Below are 18559 nucleotides of genomic sequence, written 5' to 3' on the forward strand. Positions count from 1 at the left end.
CTGAACATTAATTAGAAGCTTCGATTAGATTCTTTCACTTGACTTGACTTAACTAATTATAAACGGCTCTTTCCAATGATAACTCAACTCTCAACTTAAGTGAAATTATAAAGTTAAACTATAACTTTATAATAAGCCATTTAATAAATTAATAATAATTTGGCCACTAATAATGTAATAACTTCCAAAATACTCATCATTTAAATATGTTGTTTGAAATAGGAGTTATACCTATTATTTCTCGATGTGACCAAATTCACTTTCCAAAAATAGAAAGGGTCCATCTCAATCAACACCAACTTACCACAAATAGTAAGTTCACAAAACTAAGCCCAAACGAAGTCCAATCTGAGCCAAACAAAGACCAACCTGTAGCTTATTGAATTGTGGAGAAGACAAGACCCTCCCAAGCCAAGCCACTGTCTCAAAAGGCCCTCTATTTACAATAATTAGCCGACAAGGATCACAGTAATAGGCTAATCACTGAAACTCTGATGCTGACAAAAAATGGGGACATTACACTCACTTCTTACAAAGCCAATTTGGTGCAAGTCACTGAAAAGTTGCGAACCATGCTCTAGCAGCTTGTTTTGATATGCGCAAATTCAGGCCTGTCATATTTGATTCAAAAGTTGGGTAAATTTTAGAAGGGTGTCAGGTAGGAGGTATTTTACATTTGTGGGTTTATCTTGAACCAATCTGAGTGAACCTAGACCAAATTTTTTATAAATTCATGTATTGTGTTGAATATAATATTGTTTATATTTTTCCTTTTAGCAAAAACTGTTTTCAAAATTTGTTTTATCTTTCCCTGATTTATGGATTTCTACATTTCATTTTTCCCTGCAAAATTTACTCTGGGCGAATTTTGGAAGGACTGCATCTGGACCACAGTTTTGGCCAGACCAGACCAGAACCCTGGGCTGCCAGGGAAGAATCGTGTAACTGAGTCTTCTTTCAATTCCCTTGATATGAATGTGGTAAAGCTACTTGTTAAGACCTCCTTCCACATGAGAGAGGAAAAATAAGGCTGATTATAATGTTTTGTTTGTAATATAACAAATGAATTAACATTATAAATTACTAGGAAGCAAATATATTTTGAGTGCTCTCCTTTACCCCTTGTGAATCTTCAGGTGCATTTCATTCATTCTTTTTAATAGCCAATAGATTTATGCTGGAATCTAGTATTGCACATTATTACGTTTTAAAACAGAAGAAATAAGGAAGAAATTGAGGTATGCTACTGATAAGGTTTTTGCTTTTGTAAAATCTTGTTATGTGTTTTTTTCAAACTGTCATACAATCAGAAGACTTTTTTCTAAAATTTCTTTCATGTACAAGCAGGTTGTATGATCCACGTGTTCCAGAGCTACTGCTGTTATTGCATGAAGATGCATTCTTTCCATCAAGAGAGTTTAAAGCTCCTGAAATCCTTGATTTTTTGGTTGAAATGGGATTGAAAAATTCTCTAGGTCAGAAGGGTTTACTGGATAGTGCAAGATCCATTGCAATGCTGTATGAAGCTGGAAAAGAATCCGAAGCATTCAAAATGGCTAAGAGATTACTGGCATTTATCAATAAAATGGATGTCAGAATAGTTTCAAGAGAACCGCCATGGATCCCAGGGCATGAAGATCACATCTATGATGATAAAAAGGATGAAATTTTCATAAAGCCCCCTAAAGAAGAGAGCTGTGAAACACATAATGATATTGGCAATCAAGCAGATGGTTTGGTTGCTGATGAATTAGAAGAAGAGTTCTGGATGGAACTAGCCAATACCTGTTGGTGCCCTGTTTATATTGATCCTCCAGTCCAGGGAATCCCTTGGCCCAAATCAATCAGAGGTTCACTGGCACCTCCAAAAGTGGTTAGACAAGAGCCTCAAATGTGGTTGGTATCATCAACCATGCGCATACTGGATGGTGAATGCCACTCATCAAATATACAACGCAGGCTTGGCTGGTTAGAACGGCCAAATGTAGGCGTACTGGCAGCTCAGTTGATTGAGCTATCCAAGACCTACAGTTCTGCAAAATCTGATTCTGATAGCAACAGAAGGGAATTCCTTGATGCAGTACTTCAAAGGGAGGTCCTGTCAATCTATTCACTTATGCAGGAATATGTGGCAACAGAAGATTTTGTATTATTACTATCCCTCCTCGAGGGAGTGCAATGGGTGTGGATTGGAGATAATTTTGTGTCTTCTAAGGAGCTAGCCTTTGACTCACCAGCAAAATTCGAGCCATATTTGTATGTTGTGCCATCCGAGTTGTCAGTTTTCAAAAATCTTCTTACTGCTTTGGGTGTACGGTTGACATTTGACGTTACGGATTATATACAAGTCTTACAACATTTAAATGAAGACATGAAAGGAAAAGCACTTTCATCAGAACAATTGAGTTTTGTTCTTCGGGTTCTTGAGGCAGTTGCAGATACTTTGGGAGAAAAATTGGCTTTTGATAGTTTTCAAGGTTCAATTTTGGTTCCGGATGCCTCTGGGATTCTAAGATCTGTAAGGGATCTTGTTTATAATGATGCTCCTTGGCTAGCTAGAACTAATATTGAAGTTCAAAATTATGTGCATTCCAGCATAACTAATGATTTGGCTGAAAGACTTGGGGCAAAGTCACTGCGAAATATATCTTTTATGGATCAGGAAATGACAAAAGACCTACCATGCATGGATCATATTAGAATAAGCGAGGTTCTCAAGAGATATGGAAGTTATGATCTTCTCTTGTTTGACCTTTTAGAGATAGCAGACAGATGTAAAGCAAGGAAAGTGCATTTTGTATATGATAAGCGGGACCATCCAAGGCAGTCTTTGCTTCAACCTAATCTAGGTTTGAATTGATTTATGTCAGTTTTCACTTTTAAGTTCAATAAAAGCTTTAAACTGAGTCGTATTTGCAGAGTCTTGTCTGAACTTCTGTTCTAAGAAGTTCAAATACTCTTTTGAATTTATTTCCTGGCATGTTGTTTAATGTCACAGAAGGTTGTGAAGGATTGCTAATACCAAGAAAAATTTCGTTGCTTTGTCTCCTCAATACACGACTCTGACTAATGCTTCTGATTGTTTGGGATGCTTTTCAGGAGAATTTCAAGGTCCTTCTTTAACAGTTGTACTTGAAGGGGCTGTGCTAAGCATGGAAGAAATATGCATTCTTCAACTTCATCCTCCATGGAATCTACGAGGGCGAGCTGTCAATTATGGGTCAGGATTGCTTAGTTGTTACCAACTCTGTGATGTTTCATTTATAGTATCTGGTGGATTTCTTTATTTATTTGATCCATTTGGCCTTGTTCTTTGTACATCTTTGAATCGTGGCGATTCTTTACCCTCAGAATTGGCAAGTGCAAGAATGTATTCTTTACAAGGTAAAAAATGCTAATCATCATTCCTTTAATCTACTTTTGTTATAAAGGGACATGACTAAATGTAGTTAATGGTTATATAAATTACCCCTTCCTATTAAATATGGCTAAAATGTGTTTTAATTTCTTCTAGTGTCATTCTGTTTCTGGCAGGATTCATTTTAGTTGATTGTCATGGGTTGCTTTAGTACGGTTGTTGGATGTATGTGATTGTTGAGACTAGTGGTGCTTGATGTATGATTTTATTTTTTCCTAGTACGGTATTTTAAAAAAATCTCTATGACAAATGTCGTTATAGTGGATGATGCCTGCATGTATTCCTGTCACCTGATTTGGGTATTTTGAGTGGGTACATTAAACCAGATTACACCACAGTTTTCACAATTGTTTAGAATACCATAGCAATTTTTGTATGCATCCTGTAGTTCACAGAAACACAGAAATTTACCAGTGGGTTTTACAAGTATTTAATCTTAACTAGAGCTTGCACCTAAAGAAGGTGCAATGGTTATGCCGTTATTCTATGATATGTTTTAGAAATTGTAGTAGTGAAGTAGAGATTAATTTTTTCTTAAGTTGCCAGTTCAGATTTTGGTTCAAAATTTGCTCAAACTTTTTTTGGGCTGGGTTTGGGTTCGTTTTGCGTTTGTCCATACAAGATTTAAAAAAAAAAAAATTCTATTTATATATATATATATATATATATATGTATGTAAACATATGCTGCAGCAAATAAGTTTATACACCACTATGCTAATGACTTAGAATAGGATGTCATTTTAGGTTGAACGAAACAAAAAAGCACTTTATTGAACCGCTAAAAAGTCAACTAAAAAGTTACCGTTTCCCAAATTTTCTGTAAAGTCATTGAAATTCTGCCCAGGCTCGTTTTACCCAAACCAAATTCGATCTAAATTCCCGCAAAGTCAACCTGGGTTTGAAATTACGAACCTGCACGGAATTTACCAGGAAAACAACGAATTTGACACGAATGTGAACCTACTACATATTTGGGTGAATCGAATTTCGAATTTAAGCTCTGGAGCAAATATGGTATGGAATAGTTAGTTTATTGACACTTTGTTTATTGGTATGGACACTTCACTTATTTTAATAGAAGTAGGTGGGAAGAAGCCAAGGTGACCACTAAACCAGTTTGTTGAAGTATACTTTTTAGTAACAGTATACTTACATGGCAATGACATGTTGAAGATGGTAGCTGCGATAGAGATCTTTATCTCTGGAAATATGAACCTTATTACCGTTATTGTTACGTTCAGCTGAAAAGGACACTAATGTTTTAAATTGTAATATTAAATGTAATGATACATGTCATTCACATGCATTGAAGCATGAATATTCGAAGAGTTATTATTAATTATAAGAGTTATGGGAATCTCAAGAGACCTTCAGTTATAATGTGAAGAGTCTCTCCTATTGTTATATATTCGCATCAAGCAAAAGATATTGTACACTTGAACATTTCATTATCAATAAAGATATTTTTGTGTTGTGTGAGTTTTCCCAGGATATTTTTGGTGTTTATTGGTTCTCTTTTTGCTCCTTATTGCTGTTTATCACCATTGATTTCTGGGCTAAAACTTAACATGGTATTAGAGCATGGTTTGATATCAGCATGAGGGAGTCTTCCTCTAATGATAGTTGTTCGAGCTATGGTTATGATCATACCTATTTTGAGTCTTATTATTATGGGTATTTGTTATGTTTAAAGTTTTCTATTTGCTATGATTTGCCTCTAGAATGTCTCAGTTTATTTCGCATGATCTCTGCATGATCAATTGTCTGTTACTTTGTTTTGGTGTTTTCAGTTGTGGTCTTCATCTCTCATTGGCATTGGCTCTCTCGTCAAGTTATTGAAAGTTATCATTAATCCACTTAGATTTATGTGGACCTATGTTTGTTCCTTCTCTTGGAGGATTCAGGTACTATATACTTTTTATATATGACTTCTCTAGGAAAACTGGTATTTACTTCTTAAAATGAAAAGAATTAGAAGAAATCTTTAAGAGATTTAAAGAATTCAAAACCTTAACTAAAAACTTATCAGGACACAAAATTAAGACTCTTAGGACTGATAATGGAGAGGAATGTACCTCAGATTTGTTTAAAGAATGTTGTAAAGAAACATGAATTAAGAGGGAGTATATCGTTCCTTATAATCCACAACAAAACAGAGTAGCAAAAAGGAAGAATAGAACAATTATAGAAGCTACAAGAACTATGATATTTGATCAAAATCTAGAATATTATCTTTGGGCAGAAGCTTCTTGTATTGTTGTCTATATTCAAAATAGAAGTCCTCACTCCTACTTTAGAGATAAAACTCCTAAAACGTCTTTGCTAACACTAAACATAATATAAGTCATCTTAGGATTTTTGGGTGCCCTAGTATATATAAATGTTCCAAAGGAAAAGAGAACTAAGTTAGAATCCTCCGGGAGGAAAGGTATTTTTGTTGGGTATAGTGAAACATCTAAAGCATATAGATTTTTCATATTTGGTCAGAAAAATATTGAACTTAGTAGGGATGTAATATTTGAAGAAAATTTAGCATTCAAAAGAGCCCTAAGTTTTGGAGATCCCTCTCCCTTACCTAGTTCTGAAAAAAATATTGAATGTGAGTTTCAGAGGGAGAACATTGAAGAAATTGAAGATGAAATTCAAAATTTCAATCTTGAGGAAACTCAAAATTCAAGAAAAGACCACTTTGGGCTATTAAGACAGTAGAGGAAGCACAAGACTTCGTTGCACCATCTGGAACCTTCAGAGAAAGCAAAAGACCCAAAAGATTTTCTAGTTGTGCAACAAACATGAGTGATTTGTCTAAATCAGAACCAACCAATGTTTCAGATGCTATTAAACATACAACTTGGAAGGATGTCACGAGGGAAGAATACCAATCCATTATGAAGAATGATGTTTGGGAAATTGTTCCAAGATTTGAAGGAAAATCTGTTGTTTTTTCTAAGTGGATATTTAAAATCAAGCATGCTGTTGACGGTAGCATTGAAAAATATAAAGCCAGATTTGTAGCCAAGGGATTCTCTTAGAAAGAAGGGATTGATTATGAAGAAACCTTTGCTCCTGTTGCCAGATACACCTCTGGAAGAGCAGTCTAGCTATTGCAGCATTGAAGGGATGGAAAGTACATTAGATGGATGTACAAACAACTTTTTTGAATGGAAAGATTACAAAAGAGGTATATTTGGAGCAACCTGAAGGATTTGAAACTGATAACCCTAAAGTTTTTGTTTGCAGGCTCAAGGAAGCTCTCTATGGGCTTAAACAGGTTCCAAAGGCATGGTATGAAAGAATTGATAAGTATCTCATTGGCTTAGGATTCTCCAAGAGTGAAGTTGATCTAAATCTATATTATAAAAGGGATAAAGATGATATGGTAATTTTGATATTGTATGTTGATGATTTACTAATAACAGGTGATGGTCATCTCATAGATCAATGCAAGAAAGATCTAATCAAAGATTTTGAGATGAAAGATTTAGGACTCCATTACTTCCTAGGATTGGAAGTATGGCAGAATTTTGACAGCATTATACTTAATCAAGAAAATTATACATTAGATATGTTGAAGAGATTTGGAATGTGGAACTGCAGGCTTGTGTCTTCTCCAATGGAGACTAATCTACATAAACTTAAGGAAGCAACAACAAAATCAACTTCCATAGATTGTACTCTTTACAGACAGATGATTGGGTCCCTTATATACTTGGTAAATACAAGACTTGATATTTCCTATGCTGTTAATGCCTTAAGTTAGTTTATGTGTGAGCCAAAGGAGATTCACCTAGTTGTAGTCAAACACATCATGAGATACTTACAAGGCACTCTTAACCTTGGGCTCAAGTATGAGAAAGTTGAATTGGAACTACATGGGTACACAGACTCAGATTGGGATGGAAGTGTTATTGAAAGGAAAAGCACTTCAGGATGCTATTTCAATTTAGGCTCAGTGATGATATCATGGATATGGAAAAAGCAGTCATCAGTAGCACAAAGTTCCACATAAGCCAAATAGATTGCAGCAACAATGGCCTCTCGGGAAGTAGTTTGGCTTAGAAAGTTACTAGTGGAACTATTTGGTCAAGCTATGAATCCTACGACTATTCATTGTGATAATTAGAGTTCCATCAATCTTTCTATGAATCTAGTTTTTCATGACAGGTCCAAGCATATTGAAATTCCTTACCATTATGTAAGAGATATGGTAGATAGGAATACTATAAAATTAGAATACATTTGCATTGCAGATCAAACAACAGATATTCTTACCAAACCTCTCTCTCAAGTGAAGATAGATCACTTTAGGAAAAGACTTGGTATGGTTAAATTGTAATACATTTATATTCTTTAAATTATTATTAAAATAAGTTTTTATTGTCAGGGTATTGACTCTTATGGGCTCCACCATTTGTATTCATTATCTAAGAGGTGACGATCTCTGAGATAATGAACACTTGTATAAAAGACATTATGAGAGATGACTATCTCTCAGCTAATGTGCTGAATAGTAGAGACCCACTATCAAATCTAGATGAGTTCAAGAACACATTGTGATGTATACATTGCTATGCCTATGAGTCACAATTTGGATAAAGGAAGAATTTTATTATTCTCCGGAGTTGATCCTGTGTTCTCGTAGATCTTAACTCAGGATCATGTTGTGATATAGGAGTGCCAGTACCTATGAGTCACAACTTGGATAAATGAAGAGTTTAATTATTCTCCGAATTTTATCCTGTATATTATATTTTTTGCAATGCTGTTATCACTAGTATTAGTTATAAGTCATATCACAGGTATAGTAATACTACATAGTATCATGTGTTCGATGATACCACATGCTAAGAAGATTCAGATAGATATAGAGTATCAATCTATGCTTATTCATCGTAATTGATGATGCTAGATATGTTATCTCTTAGTATGATTATCAAGTTAAGAGGGAGTGTTAAATCTATAAGTTCGATTTAATAATGATCTGATTGCACATGATCATACAGATCTATTTCTGCATGGAAGGCCTATAAATAATTGCTTCTTGTCTAAGGCATGATCGACGTCTCTCTTGGATGATGGCATTTAAGTTTGAGGTAAACTAATCATAGTTAGTTTGGATAACAAACATTTATTATCCCTCCTTGGTGCCGATTATGAGAAATCAGTTAAGGGCCAACCTAAATAGGGTCATGTCCCTTCAAGGGAAATGCCCTTTGGTTATTTTTTTATATGGGGTTTGGTTGTAGTTAAAGGACACACAAAAAGAACATAGTCTGCTCCTTTAAGCAAGTCTGCCCCATACGAATCCTTGTAGAGATAAAACATTTCAGAATAATAAATATATTATTGACATCTGTTCATACAAGTCTGAATTAAGGAAGATCATCTTCAGCAAGCATAGGAGAAGGTATAATCTCAGTTTGATCACACAGAATTTGCAGAAACTTTACAAAAATTGCTCGTTTCTATGGTGTTTTCATATTTGGGTTTGTAGACAATTTTTAGACCTTCAAACACTTAAAAATGTTCCTAGAATTGCACCAATAAGTCTTCAATGAGGATTGATTATCTTTGAGGAGCATAAAAAACTCAGAAATTTTCTCCAAATAATCAAACTTTATGGCGAGATTTCAGATTTTAGGTCGTCAGACAAATATACGGCCTCTTTGATGCTTGGAATTAGTCAAGGAATATGTGTTTCTACCTTGCCATTGACAAAAATCAAATCTGGAATGATTTGGGGCTTTATATATTTAATATGAATTTCTCAAAAAAAATTGTCCATGTAGAGGAAATTTCCAGACTTTGGTCTGAAAATACTCACCTATCAGCACTTGGATGTATCCTAATTGGTCTTCAATCTAAAGTTTTTGTCTCCCTTATAACCTGCAATCAGTTTTGGCATTACCTCTTGGGTAGAAAAACACAATAATTGTTTTACAAAATCGCAGCCCGTAGAGAAAATTTCAAACCTAAATCTGAATGCACTAGCATTGTGGGCAACTTACCTTAATTTTTCCCTCTTGTGAGTCAAGAAGAAAATCTGAGTTCACTCAACAAATGTTGATTCTTGTAGCTAGGTCGGATCCCTTCTTGGCTGACTAAGATAAAATGACGGTTGTGATATAACTGTTATTGTGTTTGATAACATAATAATTATATTGGTAATATAATAATTATATTGCAAGATATTATAATTATATTCTGTGGTAATATAATCATTATATTAATGTGAGAGGACATATTTATATTTTGTGATAATAATTATTGTATTATTATATAATAATATAATAATTATTATATGTATTTAGGCAGACCCTACCTTGTTATATTTAAGGGCCGGTGTTATCATTATCATATATAATTATTATTCAATATATTTATTCACAATTTTATGCATAATTGATTTGGGAAAATTCCATGCATTTTGTTCCATGATCTCGTTTACATTATGAATACACAAAGTGACAAATGGTTGGTAAGAGTCACCAACTTTCTATAATCTTCCAGCCATTTATGTCGGATAATTGACAGGAAACTTTAATTAAACTAATAGAATAATTTGCTAACTACACTCTTAAATACTTAAAATGTGTACAGTCCATAAATGTTGTAAGGAAATGATAAAAAAAATAGATATTAGAACTTAGTAATTTTTCTTTAATGGTCATATTTGTTTGTCTTTCGTTTATTAGGTAGTTTCTATTTTGGTCTGTAATTCATGATTGTTTCATAATAGAAGCATCGTCTTTGTAGATCTATACAAGCTTTCATCTCCTCTGTTTAATACAACATTGATCTGTCGTAACATTGAATCAGAGTGTGGCAATGGGGTTCCATAAAATTTGGTAAATTTTTAAGAAAAAATCAGGCCTTTTCTTATCTGGATTTTTCTTTCTTCAAAAACTTGTCTCTCAATTTTTAAAAATAAAAATCATTAGAGGTATTTATGAAAATTCAGTAGTTCTTCTTTCAGCCAAGGAAGAACCCCTAGTCCTTGCCTCGTTGTGTTGTGGCTCCTCGCTTCTTTTATTTCCTATTTGCTCTTTGCCTTGCACTGTTTGGTGCTCTTGTGGCTAGCTGTCTTTCTTGTACGTTTTTCAGTCCCATATACCCTTGGGTGGTCTTTTGCTGGACATTAATAAATTTATCTTATCTTCAAAGATTTTTGCTGAAAATCGAGAGTCTAGTCGAGGGTTTTGAATGTGGGGTTTCCTAGATTGAGCAAAAGTCTAATTTTGGAGGCTTCCACGAACTTGCATGTAAGTCGCATGTGCTTTTTTGTAAGTCATATGTTTGCATGTGTTGTTTTATCATGTGAATTCTTGTGTTTTGTGTTATGAAGGTTTCCTTGATGGGTTTTCATAATTTTTCCTGTAAAAAAATTCTAATGGGTTTTCATAATTATTCCGTGAGAAAAATTTATACTGGGTTTTCAGAATCTTTTGAGGGGTTCTCATAATTTTTTATGGGTTTTAATAATTTTGTCGCTTTAAAAAGTTTCTATTGGGTTTTTTGTAATTTTGCCCATAGATCGAGATCACACAAATAAATTGGCAATAAACTGGCTTGTCGCAAGAAGTTACAGCTCACAAGAAAACAGAATTGAGAAGTTTGAAACTTCTCGCCGAGAAGTTGGTGGTATATCGCTGAGAAGTTGCAAACTTCTCATGAGAACTTACTGTTCTCTCTTCCTGGATTTCCTACTCAATAGGTTTTTCATTTTGTTCACGAGTTGGAGGAGAAATTTCCATCTCCACTTTTGGTTTGTTTTCAGCAATTGATATTCTATTTTGATTCAAGAAATCAATCTCCTTTATGGATGAAGTGCAAGCTGAAGAATTTGCCTAATTTGATTTCTTTTTCTCGTTTACAAGCTTCTTTCTTCTTGATCTTGCTGAAGTTTTTTCTGTACCTATTTTTTTTAACTTTCAGCCTTCAGATTTCTCAACATTCTGGGTTGCTTCAATATCATTAGAATTATGAGCGTCCATGTTGCCCATCAAATAATAAGGCAACATTCTTTTCCATCAGTTTGTGAATTTTCTGATCTACGCACCAATTGGTATACTTGTAACTAGCTTCATTAATTTTGTCAAATCTGTAAGTTTCTGAACTAGACCAATCTATTGGAGGAATGTCTTCATCTTTCTGTTCTTCATAGTATCGATGGGTACAATCTCTATCATCTCATAGCTAGTCAAGTGTAGGGAAAAGTTCAGATGTCCTGATTATGTTTACAAATATTCTTTACCACATTGTCTTCGTCTCATATTCATCTTAGCTGAATTGGCCTAGAAGTCTTCAGTTACTACTTTGTGCTTGTATTCTTTCCTTTTACCTCACCAATTTGGTGATAGGGATCAAAGTTGGCATTGGATTTGCAAACATGAAAAGTTGGCTTTACAAGCCAATTTGATATTTGTAGTTTGCTTCAGAGTTTAGAGTCTTTGACTACATCAGTATTCCACATGAGGATGCGATTTTGTTACTTATTGCATTTATATATATCTTGATCAACTTGTTTGGTTTGTTTACTCATTTACTAACTCATTAGATGCATCTACTTATTGAATATTGCAAAATAATGCATTTTAAAAATAATTTTAGGTCATTTTAAAAATTCATGATATCTTCCCGAGAAGTTACCGATTTATCTCCGATATTTGCTAAGAAACTTTTTTTTTCCTCACCCATAAGTGGCAAAGAACAAGATTTTGAAATATGATTTTACCCTTGATTAAAAAATATTTTGGATTTATAATTGTTTCCTAAAAAATTAAGGGTTGGTTCATGTTAGGGAGGGCGCTGTGGTTGCAAGAAATGTTTTACTGTTTTTTCTTAAAAACGATGTTTTGTATGCTGATCCATGTCTTGGATTTTGTGCCAACTATTTGTTTGGGTTTTCGATTTTATCCTAAAAAATTGTTTCTGGATTTTGTAATTTGCAAAGTTTTGTGGGATTCCTTTGTGGTTCTTTACCATTTTTTCCGGAAAAAAACACCAATTATTTGTAGCCTGGGTTTGGCAAAATTTTCTTCAAAAATAGTGAGTTTTTGTAGTCTCTTTTGGGGCATTGTGTTGTTCTCTAAAAGTTTGGAGGGTTTTCTGATTTTTCATCAAAATCGTGGCAGTTACTCTTGATGTGTAGGGACACTCTATTATCTGACATCTGGTCGGACGTTTTGTGATGATTTTTGGTCAAAAGTTTTGCAGATCCTTGGGAAGGTTAGCGCAGACTCATCTTCATGGTAGAGTCAGTGGTAGGTTCTTGTTTGTTGTTGTAGAGCATTCTAAGGAAGGGGGCAACTTTCTCTATTTTTTCTAGACTGATCCTGGCTACTCTTGGTCATAAACATCTGCAAATCCAAGGATGAACAATTTATGACCACAAGACATGCACAATCTTCTATAGGGTAGTTAGATGATGACCATTAAGGGAGGGTATTAGAGTATTGCAATGCGTCTTATAATGGTCATCTTAGTCTTTAGTTTATTACGTAGTTTCAATTTTCTTTTCTAGTCCATGTTGTTTCATAATAAAAACATAGTCGTTGTAAATCTATATAAGGATCTTTTATCATGTAACGTGATATGAAACATTCCTTCTTATTTTGATGATAACAATATTTACACAATCAAATCTAGAAGCTTTCGTGAACATCCAAATGGATTGTGGAAATCTAATAGATTTGGGCTTTCATCTTCTCTGTAGTAGTTTGATACAACATTGATTCACTATAATGGATAAAAGTGTAATGATATTTTTCTTTTCTTTAAAAACATTGTAATTCGCAGGGAATCATTAAAACATGCAGGCATGATTATTTGTTGTTGGCAGCTTTATATCTTCATGATTTAAGTTTTGACATATTTCTCTTTCAAACATAGTTTTTGCACTTTTTTAAAAACAAACTGACCCTTATGCACTATAATTTCAGGGTAAAACTTATGTTTAGTTTTTAACTTTTTAAAAAATGTTTTCAGTGCCCTTTAACTTTTAGTGTATGTGGTGGTGTCTGAATACAAAATTGAACTCAAAGTGGTTATTGAGATGTGTAAATATATATATATATATATATATTTTGAAACGTGCATCTTAATCTTATATTATATCTCTTCAATCAATAAGAGTATATCGATCAGTAAAACAGATTGCAGCCAGCTATATTTGGAGTCTCCCTTAATGTAAAAGAGAGGTGGCGAATCAGGTTTGGATGTGATGTCTAGCGAAATACCTTTTTCAATGCTAACTCATTCTGGCTACTTGTGCTGCCAATTCTATTAAAAATAATATACTCTTGGTCAAACCCAAATTTTAGGGTCCATGAAAGGCAACTTTTCAAGTAAATTTTTGATAGTGTTCATCTGTCATCTAGGAATACATGCCTTTTCTAGTTCTTTCCCAGTTACGAGACTCCATTGTTTGTGAACTATTTCAGTGGATAGCTGACCACAAAGGAAATGCCTTTAATATATTTGTGATTTTTAATAAGGCTTCCAACATCTGTATGCTAATACTTATTCCGTGAAATAATGCTATTACTGTTGGAAATTTTTTCATTCGGTAGGTAGGACAACTGGACTTTTCCATTGCTAACCTTGGATACTGAGTATTTCAGCCACGTTTGGAATCAGATTGTAGCTTCCTATGTGAATCTCATTTAGAATCTAGGCTGAGTATGCTTGGAACAGCATTCAAAATCAAATATTATACATTTGTTTTAACCAAAAGCAGCAAAATATTGTCTTTCACTGGACTAGTATGTTTTTTGTGCGTCTAAGCTGATGCTTAATTTGGTGAGATGATTTAATGTAAGTTTCTTTATGAATGAATATATTTGGTGTATATGACATCAGCCAGAAATGGCTGATGATTTCAAATCCCTTTCATTTTTCACTGTTGTATGCACATTATTACTTCTTTCATTTAGTCTCTTCCAACTTATTGTCTAGGTTCTTATTTTAATTTGATATTTCAAGGGAAAAATCTATGCAATATCTTATATTAACTATAGAGTTTGGAAGTTTAATTTTTTGTTTTTCTTCATCGAGAGTTGTTTTTATTTCAGGTACAGATTTGCCTGAAAGGTTCCAAGATCAGTTTCGCCCACTTTCTTTTGGTGAAACCCTTTCATGTGAATCATCTGATTCCACAATTATTCGTATGCCATTGAAGTCTAAATTTGCGGACGAGAATGTGGAAAATGGTCCTCAAAGAATCAAGCATATATTTGATAAATTTAAAGCACATGCTTCTAGTGCATTGTTGTTTTTAAAATCAGTTGAACAGGTAACTGATCTTTGGAAAATGACATGGTACGCATATTTGTTTTTCCCTAGGTGATAAGATTGCTCAGCATTTTGTAACATAGTGGTCCAGAATACTTGAGTCAGTATGTGTCAGAAGTCATAATATTAAATATTGTTTTGTTCATTGTATTTTGGTTTGAGGAAACTGAAGAATACATATGGTCCCTTCAAATTGATCATATAATTATTAATATGTTTTTCTGATCCTCTGTTTACACACATAAAAATTAGAGTCAAGCGCCTCCAAATTGGAGGTCAAAAATCCCAGTGGATGGCACCCTAGTAGCAGGCAGCAAGATGACCAGAAATTAACTGATTAGAGTCAAGTGCCTCCAAATTGGAGGTCAAAAGTCCCAGTGGATGGCACCCTAGCAGCAGGCAGCAAGATGACCAGAAATTAAGTGTCATAAAATACACCTCTCAAAACATTAGCTCAGCTAAAAGTTGCTGAAAGGGTCATTTATATTACAAAATTCTAAAGAAAATGATGCAAAATTTCTATTAACAAAAAAATGATGGTGATCAAAACATAAGACTGGATGGCAGTTGGACCCTGATTACCATTTGATGAGTATCCAGGATACAACACTATGAATTGCTAGAAATTAAATATTTCATAAGAAGATGTAAATCATGGTAACAATTTTGTACAATGTGAGCTGCATTATTGAACTTGCTTTTAATTAAATATTAACTGTTTTAATATGCATGAGAAGAGAGTAGACAATTGAAATATTAATTAGGCCTTCCACATTGGACATGTAAATACATGTACAACAAAAAGAAGTGTAGGAGGGAGTTACACTCGTTGACTGATTAGTGATGGGTGTCATGATACATTGCAACGCATGTTTGTATGAAGATAATGATTTGAAAATGGAACACCTGAGTTTATGAAAGGATTATGAATGTACTTATGACAGGTGGAAGGAAAATCTTCTATTTTCAATGATACTAGCTTTCCACAAGTGTTTTTGGTTTCTATTGCGTAGGTGTTTTTGTATCAATGTTTTACACCACATTTTATGATCCATTATCAGGATTTTAGAGAGCTCAGGGAATAGAAAAATGAATTGGTGCAGATTTAGAATGACTAAAAACAGAGACAGGAAGGAGGGGGAGATGGGGGAAATGTTGCATGTGGAACAATGTACAAGCATGCATCATCAAGGAAATTTCAGAAAAGGAAACTATAAATCAAAAGAACAACTAATTTGAGACTAAAAACCACATAAACGAAACAATGTATCTATATTCTTATAATTACAAGTACAATTTGCAATTCAATATATAATATTTAAATATACTATACATTTAGTCTTTTAGATATGAACTAATTATACAATGAATTTACATATATAAGTAAGAAAGGAGTTTTGTATGATATAAATGTGGAATATTGTCATAGATTTATCGTTTAAATTTGTTCAGTTGCATATTGAGTAGTAAAAGTTTCAATAACATTTGCCAAAGACTTTATTTATGAAGGCTAAGAGAGTTATTTTTTGTCTTAATGTGTTATTCTAGCTTTATATCTTCCTTTTAGCGTTAAATCTATAGAGGTTTCACCAAAGTATATTTTTTCTGTCATTTCAGGTGTGTTTGTCATTATGTGAAGGTGGTCAAACCTGCCTATCCAGGGACTATGCTGTCTCTGTGGATCCCTCTGCTTCTACTCTGAGGAGTCCATTCCCTGAGAAAAAGTGGAGGAAATTCCAACTCTCAAATCTGTTCAGCAGCTCAAGTGTCACAACAAAATTCTATACGATAGATGTACGCATAATTGAAAATGGAAGTGAAATTGTTGACAGATGGGTTGTTGCCCTTACACTTGGCTCTGGGCAGACACGGAACATGGCTCTGGACAGGTATACTATGAGGCAAAAAGTGTGAAAAACACTTCTTAAAAGATGCTGGTTAGTGTATTTTATATGAAAGAAGCTTGAAATAACTTTCTGTACAAGTATAATTGTTTTTCGTTTCTGTTCAGTTCTATTCCTCATGTGCCCAATTTCAAGTCCTCCAATTTCTATCAAACTTGACCCTTGCTTCTTCTTTCTTTGGGTTTCAGTAAATATTTCTTTTCTAAAGTAGTTGTCCTGCCGAAATGCTAAATACTCCTCTATTCCTCATGTGCCCATCTCTTCCTATGCGATGTATGAAATTATCCCTTCACACACAATGGAAACTTCCTACATTAATACTTATATGTACAGTAGAATAACAGAAACTGCCCCGTTCTTCTTCATTGGCTATTCTTCTTGTCAAGCTGTCTCTTTTACACACATCCCTGAATGAGGAAAATTAAACTGTTATAAATATCTCCCATTCTCGTATTGCCGCATTTCGATTCATTTGGATTGTTTTTGGATGCATTTCCTTTCATTACGTCTTAATTTTGATCAATTTCTTTTTCTTTTGGCAATAATTCTTAATTTCTTGGTCCCTAAAGATGTTAGAAATAGGGGGTGTTTCACAAACTTTTGCCCAACTATGGATATTATTAACAATTTTTAAATTGGCATAGATGATCAAATTGAAACATAAACATAAGCATAACACAATGCAACTCACAACACCATTATTTGTTAAGTAGGGAAACCCTAGCCAAGGGAAAAGCCCAGTGGAGATGGTACCCTCAAAATGATGCACTAATCAAAAGTATCTTGTGAAAGATATTGATGCTGTCAGGAGTTTATTACATTCATATAGTGTAGCTGTCCTTGTTAAAAGCCTCAACCCTGTTAGGAGTTGTTATTACAATACAAAGAGTGTAAGAAGAGCCCACTACTCAAACATGCATATACAACTTTACAATGCTATCAATAGAGATAGATATAAAAACCCTATATAATGCTGATATCTTCAATATCTGATCTGCCTTTGTAGTTCTTTCTACAAAACTGTACACACAACTGTACTAATCTGATCGAGCATCAGATTCACATGTATACTGATCACATAAAGTGGACATACAAACATTATATCATTACAATACATGTAATGTCCCCTTTTTAGCATTCATAGCATGATGTTGTCGTTAGCCTATTTCCCCACTATCCCGTAGGCTAACCAGGACATTAAAGGGACTTAGAGGCCATTTGGCCTAGATAGTTTCAGTTGCAGGTCTTTTTGAGGGGTTTTGAGGCAACTTTGGGCATACTTACTATTTATAGTAAGTCATCTTGGATATGGTCGGACATCCAGTGGCAGCGGTATGTCGATGGTGATTGTTTAAAATCGGCAAGAAGAGTTGTTTATCATTGATAAGATTTGTTATGCATTGATAAAGCTATTTTTTAAAGTTAAATTTAAATATTTAACTTTATTAATGCATAGACTATAGTTTGTGGGAAATATTTAAATTAAAAGAGTCTCCTTTATTTTATAACACATTGGAGACATAAGTTACATAAAAGGGAGTGATGTTTTATCTCACATTGAGAAAACGAAGGATTGAGCCCTTGTGAGAACACTATAAAAGAAATGGAAGAGCTTCTTTTAGGCAGGCTTGGGAATATCAAAGAAATTGGAGAATTTTCTGGAGATTATATCTCAATATTTTGAAGGACGAAATCCCTTCAAGCTGGAAATCTTGACGCCATTGAAAGATATGGTCTTAAGATTCAACATGGTAGCAGTCTGAAAAAAGCAGATATGAAAAAGCAGCCCGAAAAAAGCGGAACTGAAAAAGCAGGCTAAAAAAGCGAGTACGAAAAAGCAGGTTGAAAAAGTAGTTCGAAAAAAACAAAGCAGAAGGGGCAGCATAGAAGGAAATTATTTCAGCCATCTACAACCAGGTTCTCTGTTAGTATTGTTTTTAGGG

The 18559-nt window shown here is 34.0% G+C and overlaps 1 protein-coding gene across 2 annotated transcripts in view; it reads left to right on the plus strand.

The window, feature by feature from the left end:
* Positions 1-18559, plus strand: part of LOC149554023 (Zinc finger, C3HC4 type (RING finger) family protein) — a 216707-nt gene that overhangs the window by 112302 nt on the left and 85846 nt on the right. For both annotated transcript variants that reach the window (XM_089789351.1, XM_089789352.1), the window contains 4 exons: positions 1348-2849; positions 3100-3384; positions 14493-14713; positions 16330-16601. In XM_089789351.1, coding sequence (XP_089645477.1) covers positions 1348-2849; positions 3100-3384; positions 14493-14713; positions 16330-16601 — 2280 coding nt within the window. The remainder of the gene's footprint in view (positions 1-1347; positions 2850-3099; positions 3385-14492; positions 14714-16329; positions 16602-18559) is intronic.

Source organism: Cupressus sempervirens, chromosome 6 (genome assembly GCF_028749045.1).
Source record: "Cupressus sempervirens isolate cs-2001-9-10 chromosome 6, ASM2874904v1, whole genome shotgun sequence".
NCBI lineage: Eukaryota > Viridiplantae > Streptophyta > Pinopsida > Cupressales > Cupressaceae > Cupressus > Cupressus sempervirens.